The 12,520-nt window shown below is 44.1% G+C and overlaps 1 protein-coding gene across 1 annotated transcript in view; it reads left to right on the forward strand.

The window, feature by feature from the left end:
* The window catches only part of LOC128348212 (oxidoreductase HTATIP2-like), a 43,004-nt gene that overhangs the window by 17,389 nt on the left and 13,095 nt on the right, over positions 1-12,520 (forward strand). The window contains exons 2-5 of the mRNA XM_053303944.1: positions 3,660-3,941; positions 6,610-6,717; positions 8,628-8,765; positions 11,092-11,153. Of these exons, the coding sequence (XP_053159919.1) occupies positions 3,660-3,941; positions 6,610-6,717; positions 8,628-8,765; positions 11,092-11,153 (590 nt within the window). The remainder of the gene's footprint in view (positions 1-3,659; positions 3,942-6,609; positions 6,718-8,627; positions 8,766-11,091; positions 11,154-12,520) is intronic.

Here is a 12,520-nt window from a genome sequence, read left to right on the forward strand (position 1 = left end):
TTATTCCTTGTAGCAAAGTCCGAATTTATGCGAAAAGCTACCTCAATCTGTGCCTCCATCTCTTCACCTGGGATTCCCAAAAGTGATGCAAGCTTCTCCCCAAGTACTTTTTTGATGTCTTGACCAGCTTTTTCTGGAATATCTCTAAATCTTAGAAATCTCTCTTTTTGTCTGAGTTCCAGCAGTGCCATTTGATCTAATAATTTTTCCTTGTCATCTCTTAAGGACCCCACATCATGCTCCAAAGTATCAACCCTTGTTTTAAATTCTTTATTGTCTTGTGCTAATTTCTTAACTGTTTCTTCAGTGTTTGATGTTCTATCGTTTAATGTTTGTGTATCTTGTCTGATTTGTTGTATATTTTGCTTCACTTGCAACATATCACAACTAACTTGTTGAAGGGTGGTTGTATTTGTTTCCAGTAGCTGTTTCATGGCTAATAGTGTCTGATCCAAATCTGTAGACATTTTTGCTTCCCCCAAACCTGGACTTGGAAGGGAAAGTTTCCTAGGCTGTAAATGAGTTTGTATCTGACTTTGCTGAGGGTTTTTTGTTTGTTTGTTTGTTTTTTGCATTTTGTGTCCTTGATGTCAAGAGAGAAAGTAAAAGCCTGTGGTTATTTTCCAAATAGAAACAGTTCCACACCACAGCTCATATATCTTATCACTAGCAACTGGATTTTCTCACGGTAGTGTGAAACGCCTCCTTGCTTTAATTGGCCAATTTAGTGATAGACATATTCAATGGCAAACAGCAAAACAGCAAGACGCCTCTTCCATAAACATTCTCAAACAGCAGTGAAAAGAGAAAAAATAGTTATTCCCACTAATATACTTTTTAAAAAAACCTTAAAGCTTTTAAACATCAGTTCAGTTCTTGAATTCAAACATTTAGCAAGAAGATTGAGTTTCCCTCCTTGATTTATAATCAGAAAAACTTACAGCCACGGTTTGAGTTCTGTGTCTTTCCAGCACAAGCAGGCGAAAATCCAGCAAATTGCCCTTAATCACGTTGAAAGGTGAGCTTCTTGAACTTTAAGTAATTAATTATATCCAAACCATAGAGATTAGATGCCAGCCGGCCTAAGTCGGAAAGATTTCCAATGAAGGAGTTAGCTTGATTGGACCCAGCCCCCACCGCTCAACTTAAAACAGAACTGCATTCTTCAACACAGTTCTAAATTAAGGAGCCGGCTCAGGGGGAACTGTGGGCTATCTTTATCCAAACCCTTTAGTCCAGGGTGGCGTGGGGAGGGGGGGTTGAAGCCTCAAAACCCCCTTAAATCACTCCTCCTCGGTCTCCCCTGTCGGGAAGCGTGCAGCCGCGTTAGCAATCCAACCAGAAGTCCCTGAATAAATGGACTTAAGGCTTATCTGGAAACGGAGATGACACTTCAAGTGCAGAGATTTTTTTTACCTAGGTTTTAATGAGTTTCCTCCACTCTGGTCATTGACAGCCAATTAAGCTGTTGATAGTGGGTTTGGGAGGTGCTGCTCTTATCTAGGTTACTGTAGAGAGTATTAGCAATGCTATCACTCTTGCAGACTGGAGTATTTAATGCCCTTGAAGTATGCCTTTGAATTAATGATCTGCTTGCTGGCTGCCTTCTCTTTGAAAGAGACAAAGAGAGGTTTTGGAGATTACTCTCTGCAGTCTCAGTTATCGTGACCTCAGGGTACATTGCCCCATGCTTTGCTCATACTAAACGACCACTTGCGAGTCTTGCCCAAATATAGGCAGGTGAAAAGTTAATGCTTTCATGAACTGAGATGTCCAAAAATGGAAACTGTGAGGTAGGGATGTGCACGAATCTGTTCGAGGGCCCTTTTATAGGCCTCCGAACAGGTTCAAACACTGGGTAAGTTCAAGATTCAAAGGGGGGGGTTCTTGCTTTAAGGGCGTGGAGTGTTGTGGGGCGCGGGGTACATAGGTGTCATGAGAGAATAAGCATAGAAAGTTAGTAGGGAAGGGTAGATCAGTGAGGGAAAGGCAGTTTTTAACTTCAGGTACTTAAGGTAAATGCATGTAAATACACCTTAACAAGACTAAAAGTGCTAACTTATTACTAATAAGATATCTAGCTAACTAGCTAGCTACTTATGCTACTATATTGCTAATATTGCTAACATAACACTTCGAGTAACCAAACATGTGGTCTCAGGGTTGTAGCTATAATTGAGCAGATAGGTTCAAAGAACCCAGTCCCCCAAACTCCTGAGGGCCCTCCAGATCCAGCCCTCCCTATTTTCTTCATTATCTCCCTCACTCTGAGGGGCCGCTGGGGAGAGGAGTGAACACGGGCCCCATCTCCCCTAGTTACACCCCTGTGTGTTCCTCTCACACAGACGTGAGGGAGATGTCCTCTAAGATGCGGGCATAATGAAAGTATCACTAACATATCATTTTTAAACTAAGACATAAATATAGTAAATAATTCTCTAATAATTTATTTTATTTATTTACCAAAATTGACTGCCTGACTTCCATAGACTTGAGGTTGTTTACATACATTAAAACAACAACGAAAACAAGAGAAAAAAAGGGGAGGAAGAAGGGGGGGAAACCATTAAAAACTAAAAGCCTGGCAAAATAGATAAGTTTTCAAAAGCTTCTTAAAGGACAGAAGGGAGGTAGCATTATGAATCTCAGGAGGCAGGGTGTTCCATAAGGAGGGGGCTGCAACAGAGAAGACCCTCCCACGAGCCCTGGGCCCACATACCTCCCCTGAGCCCGGAACTCTGAGATGACCTCACAGGGCAGACAGGAGAGGCAGTCCTGAAGGTACACAGGAGTCAAACCCTGAAGGGTTTTATAGGTGATAACCAGCACTTTGAATTGGACCCAGAAGCGAACTGGCAGCCAATGAAATGACGGCAACAAAGGTGAAACATGGCCATATTTTCTGCTGCCCATAAGCAGCCAGGCCATGGCATTTTGGGCCAGCTGAAGCCTCCAAGTCGTCTTCAAAAGCAACTCCCAGTAGAGCGCATTGCAATAGTCCAATCGAGAGGTGACGGCATGAGTTACGGCTACTTACCTAGAATGGCTACTTGCTTAGAAGACGACAAAATACTTAAGCAAGAAAGGAAACTTATGCTATAACACTTAAAAGAGCAGGCATTGTATAAACATACTGGACTAAAACTAACTTATCTAACCTGAAGGTAAGTTACTAATACAAAAAGATAATGCATACAAGGCAAGGCAAGGCGGCCTTGATAGGTACCATACAAAAGAGGAAAATGTGATTGTTCATTTACTGAAAGAGGTAATACTGGCCATTACTTAGAATGGGAAACTCCTGTGGGGTGGAGTTTCAACAGATTTGAGCTTTGAATGGTTCTGTGAGCCTCTTCAGAGGGAAAAACAACACCACAGCATTTGAAATAACATGTAATTAAAATGTTGCAATCTGCCTGATGCCTGGGGAGAAGTACAGAAAAGGCAGTGCAGAGCACCATTTTAAATCCAGAAGTCATTCTGTTCAATAGTAGTGTGAATTGTGGGAATGAGGGATATCCAATTTTAGACTTGGCCTCTGAGATATGGGATATCTCAACCACAGATGTTGTCAGCAACATAACTACCAACAGGGTAACCGAGGTGCCTGCCTTGAGCACAAAAATAAATTTAATGTTTTCTTGTCTGTTTGGAATTAGGTTTTTGAGCTTGCCCAGAGGCTCATTGGGGGCAGCACGCCAGGCAGAGTGGCACCCGCACTGCTGCTTCATGCTAACGGAATGGCTACCATCAATCCAGAAGAGCTCAAGGGTCTTCGGGAGCGTTTCCGGGGAAAGAATCAAACCTGTTTCATTTTGGGTGCCTCAGGAGAGACTGGGAAAGAACTGCTAGCGGAGGTCCTGCGACAGCAGCTGTTCTCCAGAGTGACACTCATTGGCCGCCGAAAGCTGAATTTGGAAGGGCAGCTTTACTCCAACGTGGTAGGGAAGCAGAGCCAGCATCAATCAATCAATCAATCAATCACTCTTTATTATGGTCAAAGACCAGCATAAACCACAGGTCAAAACGGATACAAGCATAAAAGCATAAAAGTCAACAGAGAACATGGAGAATACAGCAGTGGGGCTCCAGTAATCTGATGATTATGTGGCTGTTAAAATTGTAAAGGCTATAAGAACGATAAAATTTTTGAGATTAAAGGTTAAGAGGGTGAAAAACCGATACTGAACATTATTAAACGATAAGATTTTGGAACGGTGGAGGTTATAAAAGAGCTGTAAGAAACTGTAATAAACATATTGGAATCTAATACTACATATTTGCACAAGCTTTGTAGCTGGGCACCCAGCTACACGCTGCCTGTCCTTGACTGACAAATTTTAATCGCTGTCACGCAGAACCTGGACTCACTGTATATGGCAGCGGGCCTAGCGTCCGAACTCAACAGAGAGGTGTAAAAATAGCTTGTACACCCTGCATACTTCTGTATCAGCAACAGGATGAGGGCGGCACGAATGTGCCACAATGTAGAAAAGGATGTGCTTCATTGTTTCAACCATCCCTGAGTCACAGGGGCACAGACACTTCAAGAATGGGATCTTTCTATAGTGGCCCACAAGCACAGCTGAGCTGAGGGGAAAGAGCCAACATCTGATAATGATGTGGCAAGCACTAGACAGGGTTTTGTAACATGTCACATTCCTGGGCATTTCAAGAAAATTCCTAGTGTATTCTCACAATTTTAGTGTATTTTTCTAGGGCTGTAATCTTATTTGATAGGACATGGCCCTGTGCTTAAGCAGACCTGACTGCTGCTCTTTAGGCTTGAGTGAGTTGCCTTCACCACTAAGGGAGAGAGCTGAAGTCAGTCTAACATTGCCACTAGCAAGCAAGAAACTAGGGGTATGCAAACAGGTTCGACCTGCAACAGACCAAACAATCCCCGGTTAGGTCTGACGCCGGATCAAACACCCCCAGCTGTTCAAGGGTGTTCATGAATAATTTTTAATGTATTTTTTTTTCCGTTACTTATGCCCTCTGGGGGGTGCTAGTGCAGCCACGGGGGGCACCGCCTCCCCCCGGCAGCCTCCAAAATTGTCCACCTTGCCCAGTTCGGGCGCTCTTCAGCCCCATCACAGCAGCCATTTTGGAGGCCACTGCACATGCCTAATGGATCTCTGTATGCCGGGCAAGGGGGGCTATTTTGGAGGCCGGAAGAGGGAGGAGGCACCTCCAGAGCCCCACCACCACCACGGCCATACCAGCAACCCCCGGAGGGGGTAACTAAATTTTTATTTTTTAAAAAAATTATTCATGAATCCCACCCCCCCAAACCGAACCAAATGGGGGCGGAGCTCAAGCGAGTGCCGGATCAAACTGGCCTGGTCTGGTTCAGGTCCAGTTCAGACTCGAACTGAACCGAGTCTGCACACCCCTACAAGAAATATCTCATCTGCACTAGTGTATGCTGACGAGCCTTTTAGAGATGTATTTCGTGCCAGGAGATATTCCACAAACTCTATTAGTAAAAGAAACAATCTTAACCTGTACTGACGGCAGTCCTATCCATGCTTCCCTGGGGATAAGCTTCACTGCAGACTTACTCCCAAATAAAAATAGGATTGGCCTATTAATGCATCAGCATCTCTAAAGGCGAAGATATGGCTTGTCTGGTTTCAGCTGGCAATGAGCGACCATGCTTGGAACATGGAGTGACAGCCTTGCTGCTGAACTGCTCCAAGGAAATAGCTAAAGTTGTTACGAACCCCAGAAAGGAGATTTGGGCATGTGAGGGCAGATGGGCATTTTTGTCTCTGTCTACTGGTCTTTCATCTTGGATAATCCCAGCTAGGCAGGTGATGGGATAGTGAAAGACACACATCTACTTTCCAGATGCTGGATTTCTGGGAGATATTGCTCCTCTCTATTACTAATAATAGTGGCCTAAATATTTGTGATTTTGTTTGTCACTCTGCCAGTTTCTCCCTTGTATCATTTGTATAATTTACTCACACACACACACAAATTCCTTCTTCCTATAAATAACTTTTCCATTTCATTATGAACACATACAAAATGTTGTGTGGTGGCTGATTGTGGAACTGAGGTGGCCAGTGTCAGGGAGGGAAGAGTCCTTATATAAACTTTTAAAGCACAACTCAGAGGTCTTCAGAGTCAAGGAAGGCACTTCTAGGGTTCTTCAGGAAGTAAGAACTTACCCAGTTAAAGACCTAAGAGGAGCTTACTTGAGGCAGCGGGGGACAATCCTCAGGCCTCCAAAGAAGAGAGCCAAATAGAAACTCATTCACACTGGTTTGGGAAACAATGGACTTCACCTGAACCTGGGGTGCCAGAGAGTTGTGAGGCACATGTTTACTCAGAACAGTGCTGCCTAGAAGGTGCATTTCCATCATCACTAAGTGATTGCAGGTTGCCTCCCAAGTATGTAGTTCTGTTAAGTCTTTGAGTTGGTCAGAGGGCATGTGTCCCAGAAAGCCTAGTGCCCTGAATACTCTCTGGAGGCAGAGAAGAAACACTAGCAAAGACATGAACTATGTATGTAGCTGTTTTGTTGGAGGCTGCATTCCTTCACTGGAGTCTTTAACTGTTGCTTTCTTGTTCTGGGATCTTTTGTGGCCCACGTCCCAGGTCCAAGAGGTGGTCGACTTTGAGAAATTGGATGAATCTGCTGCTGCCTTCCAAGGCCACGATGTCGGGTTCTGCTGCCTGGGGACAACCAGAGGCAAAGCTGGAACGGTGAGGAACCTGGCCTAACCAGAGAGCAGGACAATGGCTGGTGTATGGAAGGAACCAAGGATGGTGGAGAAACTGGGCGGGGGGGTGAGCAACTGCAGGAAACAGGGCCATCCTAGTTTTTGAGGGGGAGATAATAGAATGCATTGAGGTGGTTTAGGTAGGGGATCTGCTTTCCTGCTCTCCAGGTCTGAGAGTAATGAGGTTGGTGTCGGGGTGCTTGGGACACTGGGGTAGTGGGATGTCCATAGTGGATGAATGCAAAGGGTTTGAAAGTTTAGTTTTTACAAAAACTATTTACTAATATATGCAGAGAGAACCCATGTGATGTAGTGGTTAGCGTATTGAACTAGGACTGGAGGAACTTTAGTTCAAATCTCCACTCAGCCATTACATTCAGTCAGTCATCTTGAGCCAATCACACCCTCTAAAGTATCTCACTAGGTTGTTAGGTTAAAATTGTGGGTGAAGTAACATGTGTGCTTCTTTGAGCAACTTGGAAGAAGGGCACAATATAAGTGTGAGTTATAGTGGTAATAAAATGCACCGTGCTTCTTCCAAGGAACTTAGGAGAGCAAGGGATGATACTAAATTGATGCTTTTTAAAAAAAAAAAAATTTTTTTTAATAGATTTTTTTCTTGAAATCAGATGTTTAAAAAATATTTCAATAATATACAAAATGTCACATTCTCATTTTAAAATAACATGGTTAAAAATTTAAATCTCTTCACAAACATGCTACACCAGAGGAAAAGGGGGGAGTTCCAGGTGCGGACGGACACCAGCGGTTACCTGGGCTCAGCCCACCACCACAGCCCCCCTTGCCCCGCCCCCTGCTTCAGCATCTAATATCAGGCGCAAGGAGCAGTTAGCCACACCCCTTACATCTGACATGAGACAGGGGTGTGGTTTAGCTCCCAAATTTAGCATAGAAATTTTTGGGCTTTCAATTTCTGTTTCTAAGCAGACTAAGGTCATGTGCAAAGACACAGGCTGCATAATAGCAATAGCACTTACATTTATATGCATAAGAGGATTAAAGGAGCACAGGAGTGCCCCTTAAGGTGAGGGGCAAAAAAATTAAAAGGTTCCACCATGATAAGCCTCAAATACTATTGCTGATAAATATGGCCACTGTTGATTCTCAGTTACCAGTGAGGCTGCGAAATATTGATTGGCTCAAGGTCACCCAGTGAGCTTTCATGCCTGCATGGAGAGTTGAGCCCAAGGCTCCCCAGTCCAAGTGCTATACCACACTAAGTAGTTCCTCTGTTTTCACTATTTTTCAAGTGGGGGGCCATCCTCTCTGGCAAAAAAACAACAACCCTTCAACCTGAGAACTATTTCTCACTGTGCTAACCTCCACACAGAACTGCACGGTTCTCAGTGCTGGGAGGGTCCTCTAAGGGAGACAAAATCCTCTCGAAGGAGTTCTAAGAGGAAAGTGCTGTGAAGAGCTACACTTCCCAGCACTCTGTGCATGATTTCCAAAATGGTGCAGAGGCTCAAGAGGCAGCCATTTCCCTTAAAGGAGCCCCCCAGTGTTTTGCAAGAGACAACACTGCACGGTGAGAATGGTTGCTTCCCCTTGGTTCCAGTGGTCCCATGCAAAGCTTATTGGGCCAAAGTTTCACACAGGCCCAATGTTCAATTAGTCAGAGAGCCTAGTCCCCCACCACCTCAAGGCTCCCTGACTAATTGATTATTGGGTCTGTGTGAAACTTTGGGCTGCCATTGGTCCCATGGCCTCACAGTGAAGAACACTGAAGTTAGTTAATTTGGCTTCTACTCCACCTAATCAATAGGATATTTGGGTTATTCACCTTAAATGTGCTCTGATTGCCCCTGAGTACTTGGAATGGAAAGAATAAATCCAGATATATAAATGTCACTTTTTTTACATACATCCCAGGATGGACTTGTGCGTGTCGACCGTGACTACGTTGAGCATTCAGCACAGCTAGCTAAAACGGGTGGCTGCCGCCACTTTGTTCTTCTGTCAGGCAAGGGTGCAGATAGCTCCAGCATTTTCTTCTTGCTCCGGGTTAAGGTGCGTCTGGTGGCTAAGCCTCTCAAGTCTATGGATTCCAAGGTCAGATGGACAGGAGGAACATCTGCTTCCTGTGCTGCTCCCCATTCTGTCTTTATATACCCAAAGTTTGCATCTTAACAACATGTTAAGATGCTAGTGGATCCACCTTCCTCATCTGAACTGTTGGCAGAAGAGAGAAACAAGTAAAGGTCACATCAAGTCTGTGTAGTGTTTTTGAGTAATTGGGAAGAGGAATGAAGTGAATGTCGTTGCCAGAATAGAAAGGGATACTTGCAGTTGGAGGGCTTGCCTTAGCAAGGGGCATCTCTTGGATGCATGGTGGTGTCATCAGAACTTCCCCCCGCTACACATTTGGTTTAGTGTATATTATATGTGTGCTAGAGGTGTGTACGAACGGTTTGGCAACAAACTGGTTTGGTTCAGAACGAGCCAGTTCAGCAGCTCGATTGCAGGCCAAATCGAACGAAGCCTGGTTCAGACAAACTGGTTCAGAGCCGAATGAGCAGCCGGAGGGGACAGGGAGAGAGAGGTAGATAAAGGGTCTTTACTGCCCAGTGCAACTGCCAGCAGTGCCACCTGCCCCCCACCCACTCTGGTGCAGCCCATATCCAAAGCGTGCATCATTCTGCCTCATTTACCAAGCCACCCACGTGGCGGTGGCTTAATTCCAGCCTCCACATTGCTTGGTAAACAAAACAGTACTTCATGTGCTTGGGATATGGGCTGCTCCAGGGGCTGAGTGGCGGCCCTGGCAGCCACACTGGGCAGTAAAAAACCCTTTATCTACCTCTCGCACTGCCATACACACCATACACAGCTGCTCCTTCACAGAAGCCAGGAGCCCTCTCCTTTACAAGTATTATCCACCAAACCTAAATGTAATGCTGTTCCTCGTCAATTGTGGGTTTCCCAATGACAGGTTTAAGTATTTGTGATTGGGAAATTGTCACCACCCTTGCCAACCACGACCTGAGTATCCTCAGTTTGGTGCCTTTTTTCAAAAATTTGACCATTGGGGGAGGATATCTGGGGGTCAGGGGTGATTTGGGGGGTCAGGAGTCATTTGCGAGGGTCAGGGGGTCATTTTCTGGAATAAGGGGGTGGCTTTTCTATTTTTTTCCCTTTATTTTTAGGTACTTTCCTGATCATGGTTCCCCTAACCCCCTGTTCCCCATTCAAGTCTATGTTTCATCTACTGCAAATTCGCCAACTGCGAGGGTTTCCAGGAACAGAACCCTTGAGGTTGGCAAGGAATGACTGTAATAAAGTAATCATTCCTATATGTATTTAGAAGATTTATACTCTGCTTTTTAATCAAATAATACTCAAAGAAGCTTAGAACAGATTGCAATTGTGAAGAAATCCCTCTTTTATTTCTCTCAGCTAAGATCTTTCCACTATTCCCATATATAGAGGATATTCAGTCCAGGAACTAGTAATACTTCCATTGTGTCTCCACTATTTCCCAATATCAAATGAAGAAACCTTATATTCTTTCCTTGTAGGTGATTTAGGCCTTGGCCATAGAAAAACCAACAAAAGATTAAAGTTTAGCATTTATCACATGTAGTTCAGGTGCTTGTAGGTTTCTTAAATAATGTTGTTGTTTTTTCATTAAATATTGCTTTATTTGTTGCTTTCAGTATTTGACATTACTTCAGAGAGTGAATGTCAGGGCTAAACCTAGTCCACCACCCTGTCCAGCCTACTAGCCAATTACCTGTACAAACCCCTCCTCACCAGCGCAACTCATATTAGGCAGGAATTCTGGTGCTCCGTTTCTTTAAAAGCCCATTGGCTGCTGTAAATGCATCCTGCCTTTGTCAGTTGGCTCTGGAACATTCAGGCTTTGAGAGCTGTAGATGTCTGGAATGTTCACAAGTCTGTGCTGTAGACCAACTGTTCTCAAACTTGGGTCCCCAGATCATGCTGGACTACAACTCCCATCATCTCCAGCCACAATGGTCATGGCTCATCTCAACTTGGAGTTCTGGTTTAACTGATTAAGCCAGGATGTGAAACTAGAGCTGAATCTCGGTTTCATGTCCTACTTTAATCGTGACCTGTAGACCACAGTTCGACAACTCTGGGATCAGACAAGCCACTGTTCAGTAAACCTTGATTCCTCTTGTGCACAAGTGGAAGAGGAGGGAGCACACACGTTCAGGAAAGTTAGAAGCCATGTTCATGACTGAGAAAAGCATGGTTTGTTCTGTTGTGTCTCTGCTGGGGTGTGTATCTGTGTGTGTGTAATAAATAAGAGAGAGAGAAAGGATGTGTTCATGTCTACTCACCTAATGGTTCATTTCTTCTACTCCCATAGGGTGAAGCAGAGGCCAGGGTTGAAGCGTTTGGGTTCAGCCATTACTCCATATTTAGACCTGCGTAAGTGTTGGATAGGTGGTTGCAACAGAAGATTTCCAGGCACATCACAAGGAGGGGCAGCACCTCTAGTCGCTGACCCTCTGCTGATCTTTTCTGATGAACCTTCTCTTCCCATCATGCAATAGGTTGTTGTTTATTTACGATCTTAGATCAAACGCAATAAAGTGAGGCAGCTAAGCACCAATTTGCCTATTCCTAGAAGGAACAAATCGGATCCCCTTTTGTTCAGGAATAGGGTCCAAAGTACATGGTGTGGATAGGGGTAGCCTTTATGCCAAGATGCCACATTTCATTTCAAAGGCATGTTGTTGTTGCTGCTGCTGCTGCTGCTGCTTTCACAGTCAGGCAGGTGTTATTGACTGGTTTGTTTTATCCAGACATCAAGTCCTTCCCAAGCACCTGGGATGGCTGAATTTTATTATCAATGTTGTTGCTGTTATTATAGATATTGTCGCAGAATATACGCTGTTCCCAGTAAAGTTGCTGGTTGATGGTGATTTCTGTGGCCTCGATGGTGTTGAGGTGCTCTTCAAGTTGTTTTGGAATTCCACCTAGGGCGCCAATTACCACTGGGATTATTTTGGTCTTTTTCTGCCACAACCTTTCAATTTCAATTTGTAGATCTTTGTAGTTTGTGATTTTTTTCTATTTCTTTTTCTTCTATTCTGCTATCCCCTGGTATTGCTATGTCGATTATTTTAACTTGTTTTTCTTTCTTCTCGACTACAGTTATATCTGGTGTGTTGTGTGGCAGATGTCTGTCTGTAGTCGGAAGTCCCATAATATTTTTGCATCTTCATTTTTGACAACCGTTTCATTTTTATGGTCCCACCAATCTTTGGCTACAGGTAGCTTGTACTTTTTGCAGATGTTCCAGTGTATCATCCCTGCTACCTTGTCATGCCTTTGTTTGTAGTCAGTCTGTGCAATCTTCTTACAACAGCTGATTAGGTGGTCCACGGTTTCATCTGCTTCTTTACAAGGGCGGCACTTGCTGTTAGTTGTTGACTTTTCGACTTTTGCTCTTATTGCATTTGTTCTTAGTGCCTGTTCTTGTGCAGCCAGTATTAAACCCTCTGTTTCTTTCTTCAAGTTGCCATTCTTAAGCCATTGCCAGGTCTTGGTGATGTCTGATTTTCCACTTATATTGTGCAAATATTGACCATGCAGGGGCTTATTTCTCCATTTTTCTGCTTGGTTCTTGACTTGTTCTTTCTTGTAGGCCTGCTTTGTTTCATTGGTGTTGAATAGTTTCGCATTCTTGACCATTCGAAGTGCATCTTCTTCACTGTCCTTTATATATTCTTCAAGGCCTCTTTTCTCCTCCTCTACTGTTTGATGGACTTGCAGCATTCCTCTTCCACCTG

Source organism: Hemicordylus capensis, chromosome 2 (genome assembly GCF_027244095.1).
Source record: "Hemicordylus capensis ecotype Gifberg chromosome 2, rHemCap1.1.pri, whole genome shotgun sequence".
NCBI lineage: Eukaryota > Metazoa > Chordata > Lepidosauria > Squamata > Cordylidae > Hemicordylus > Hemicordylus capensis.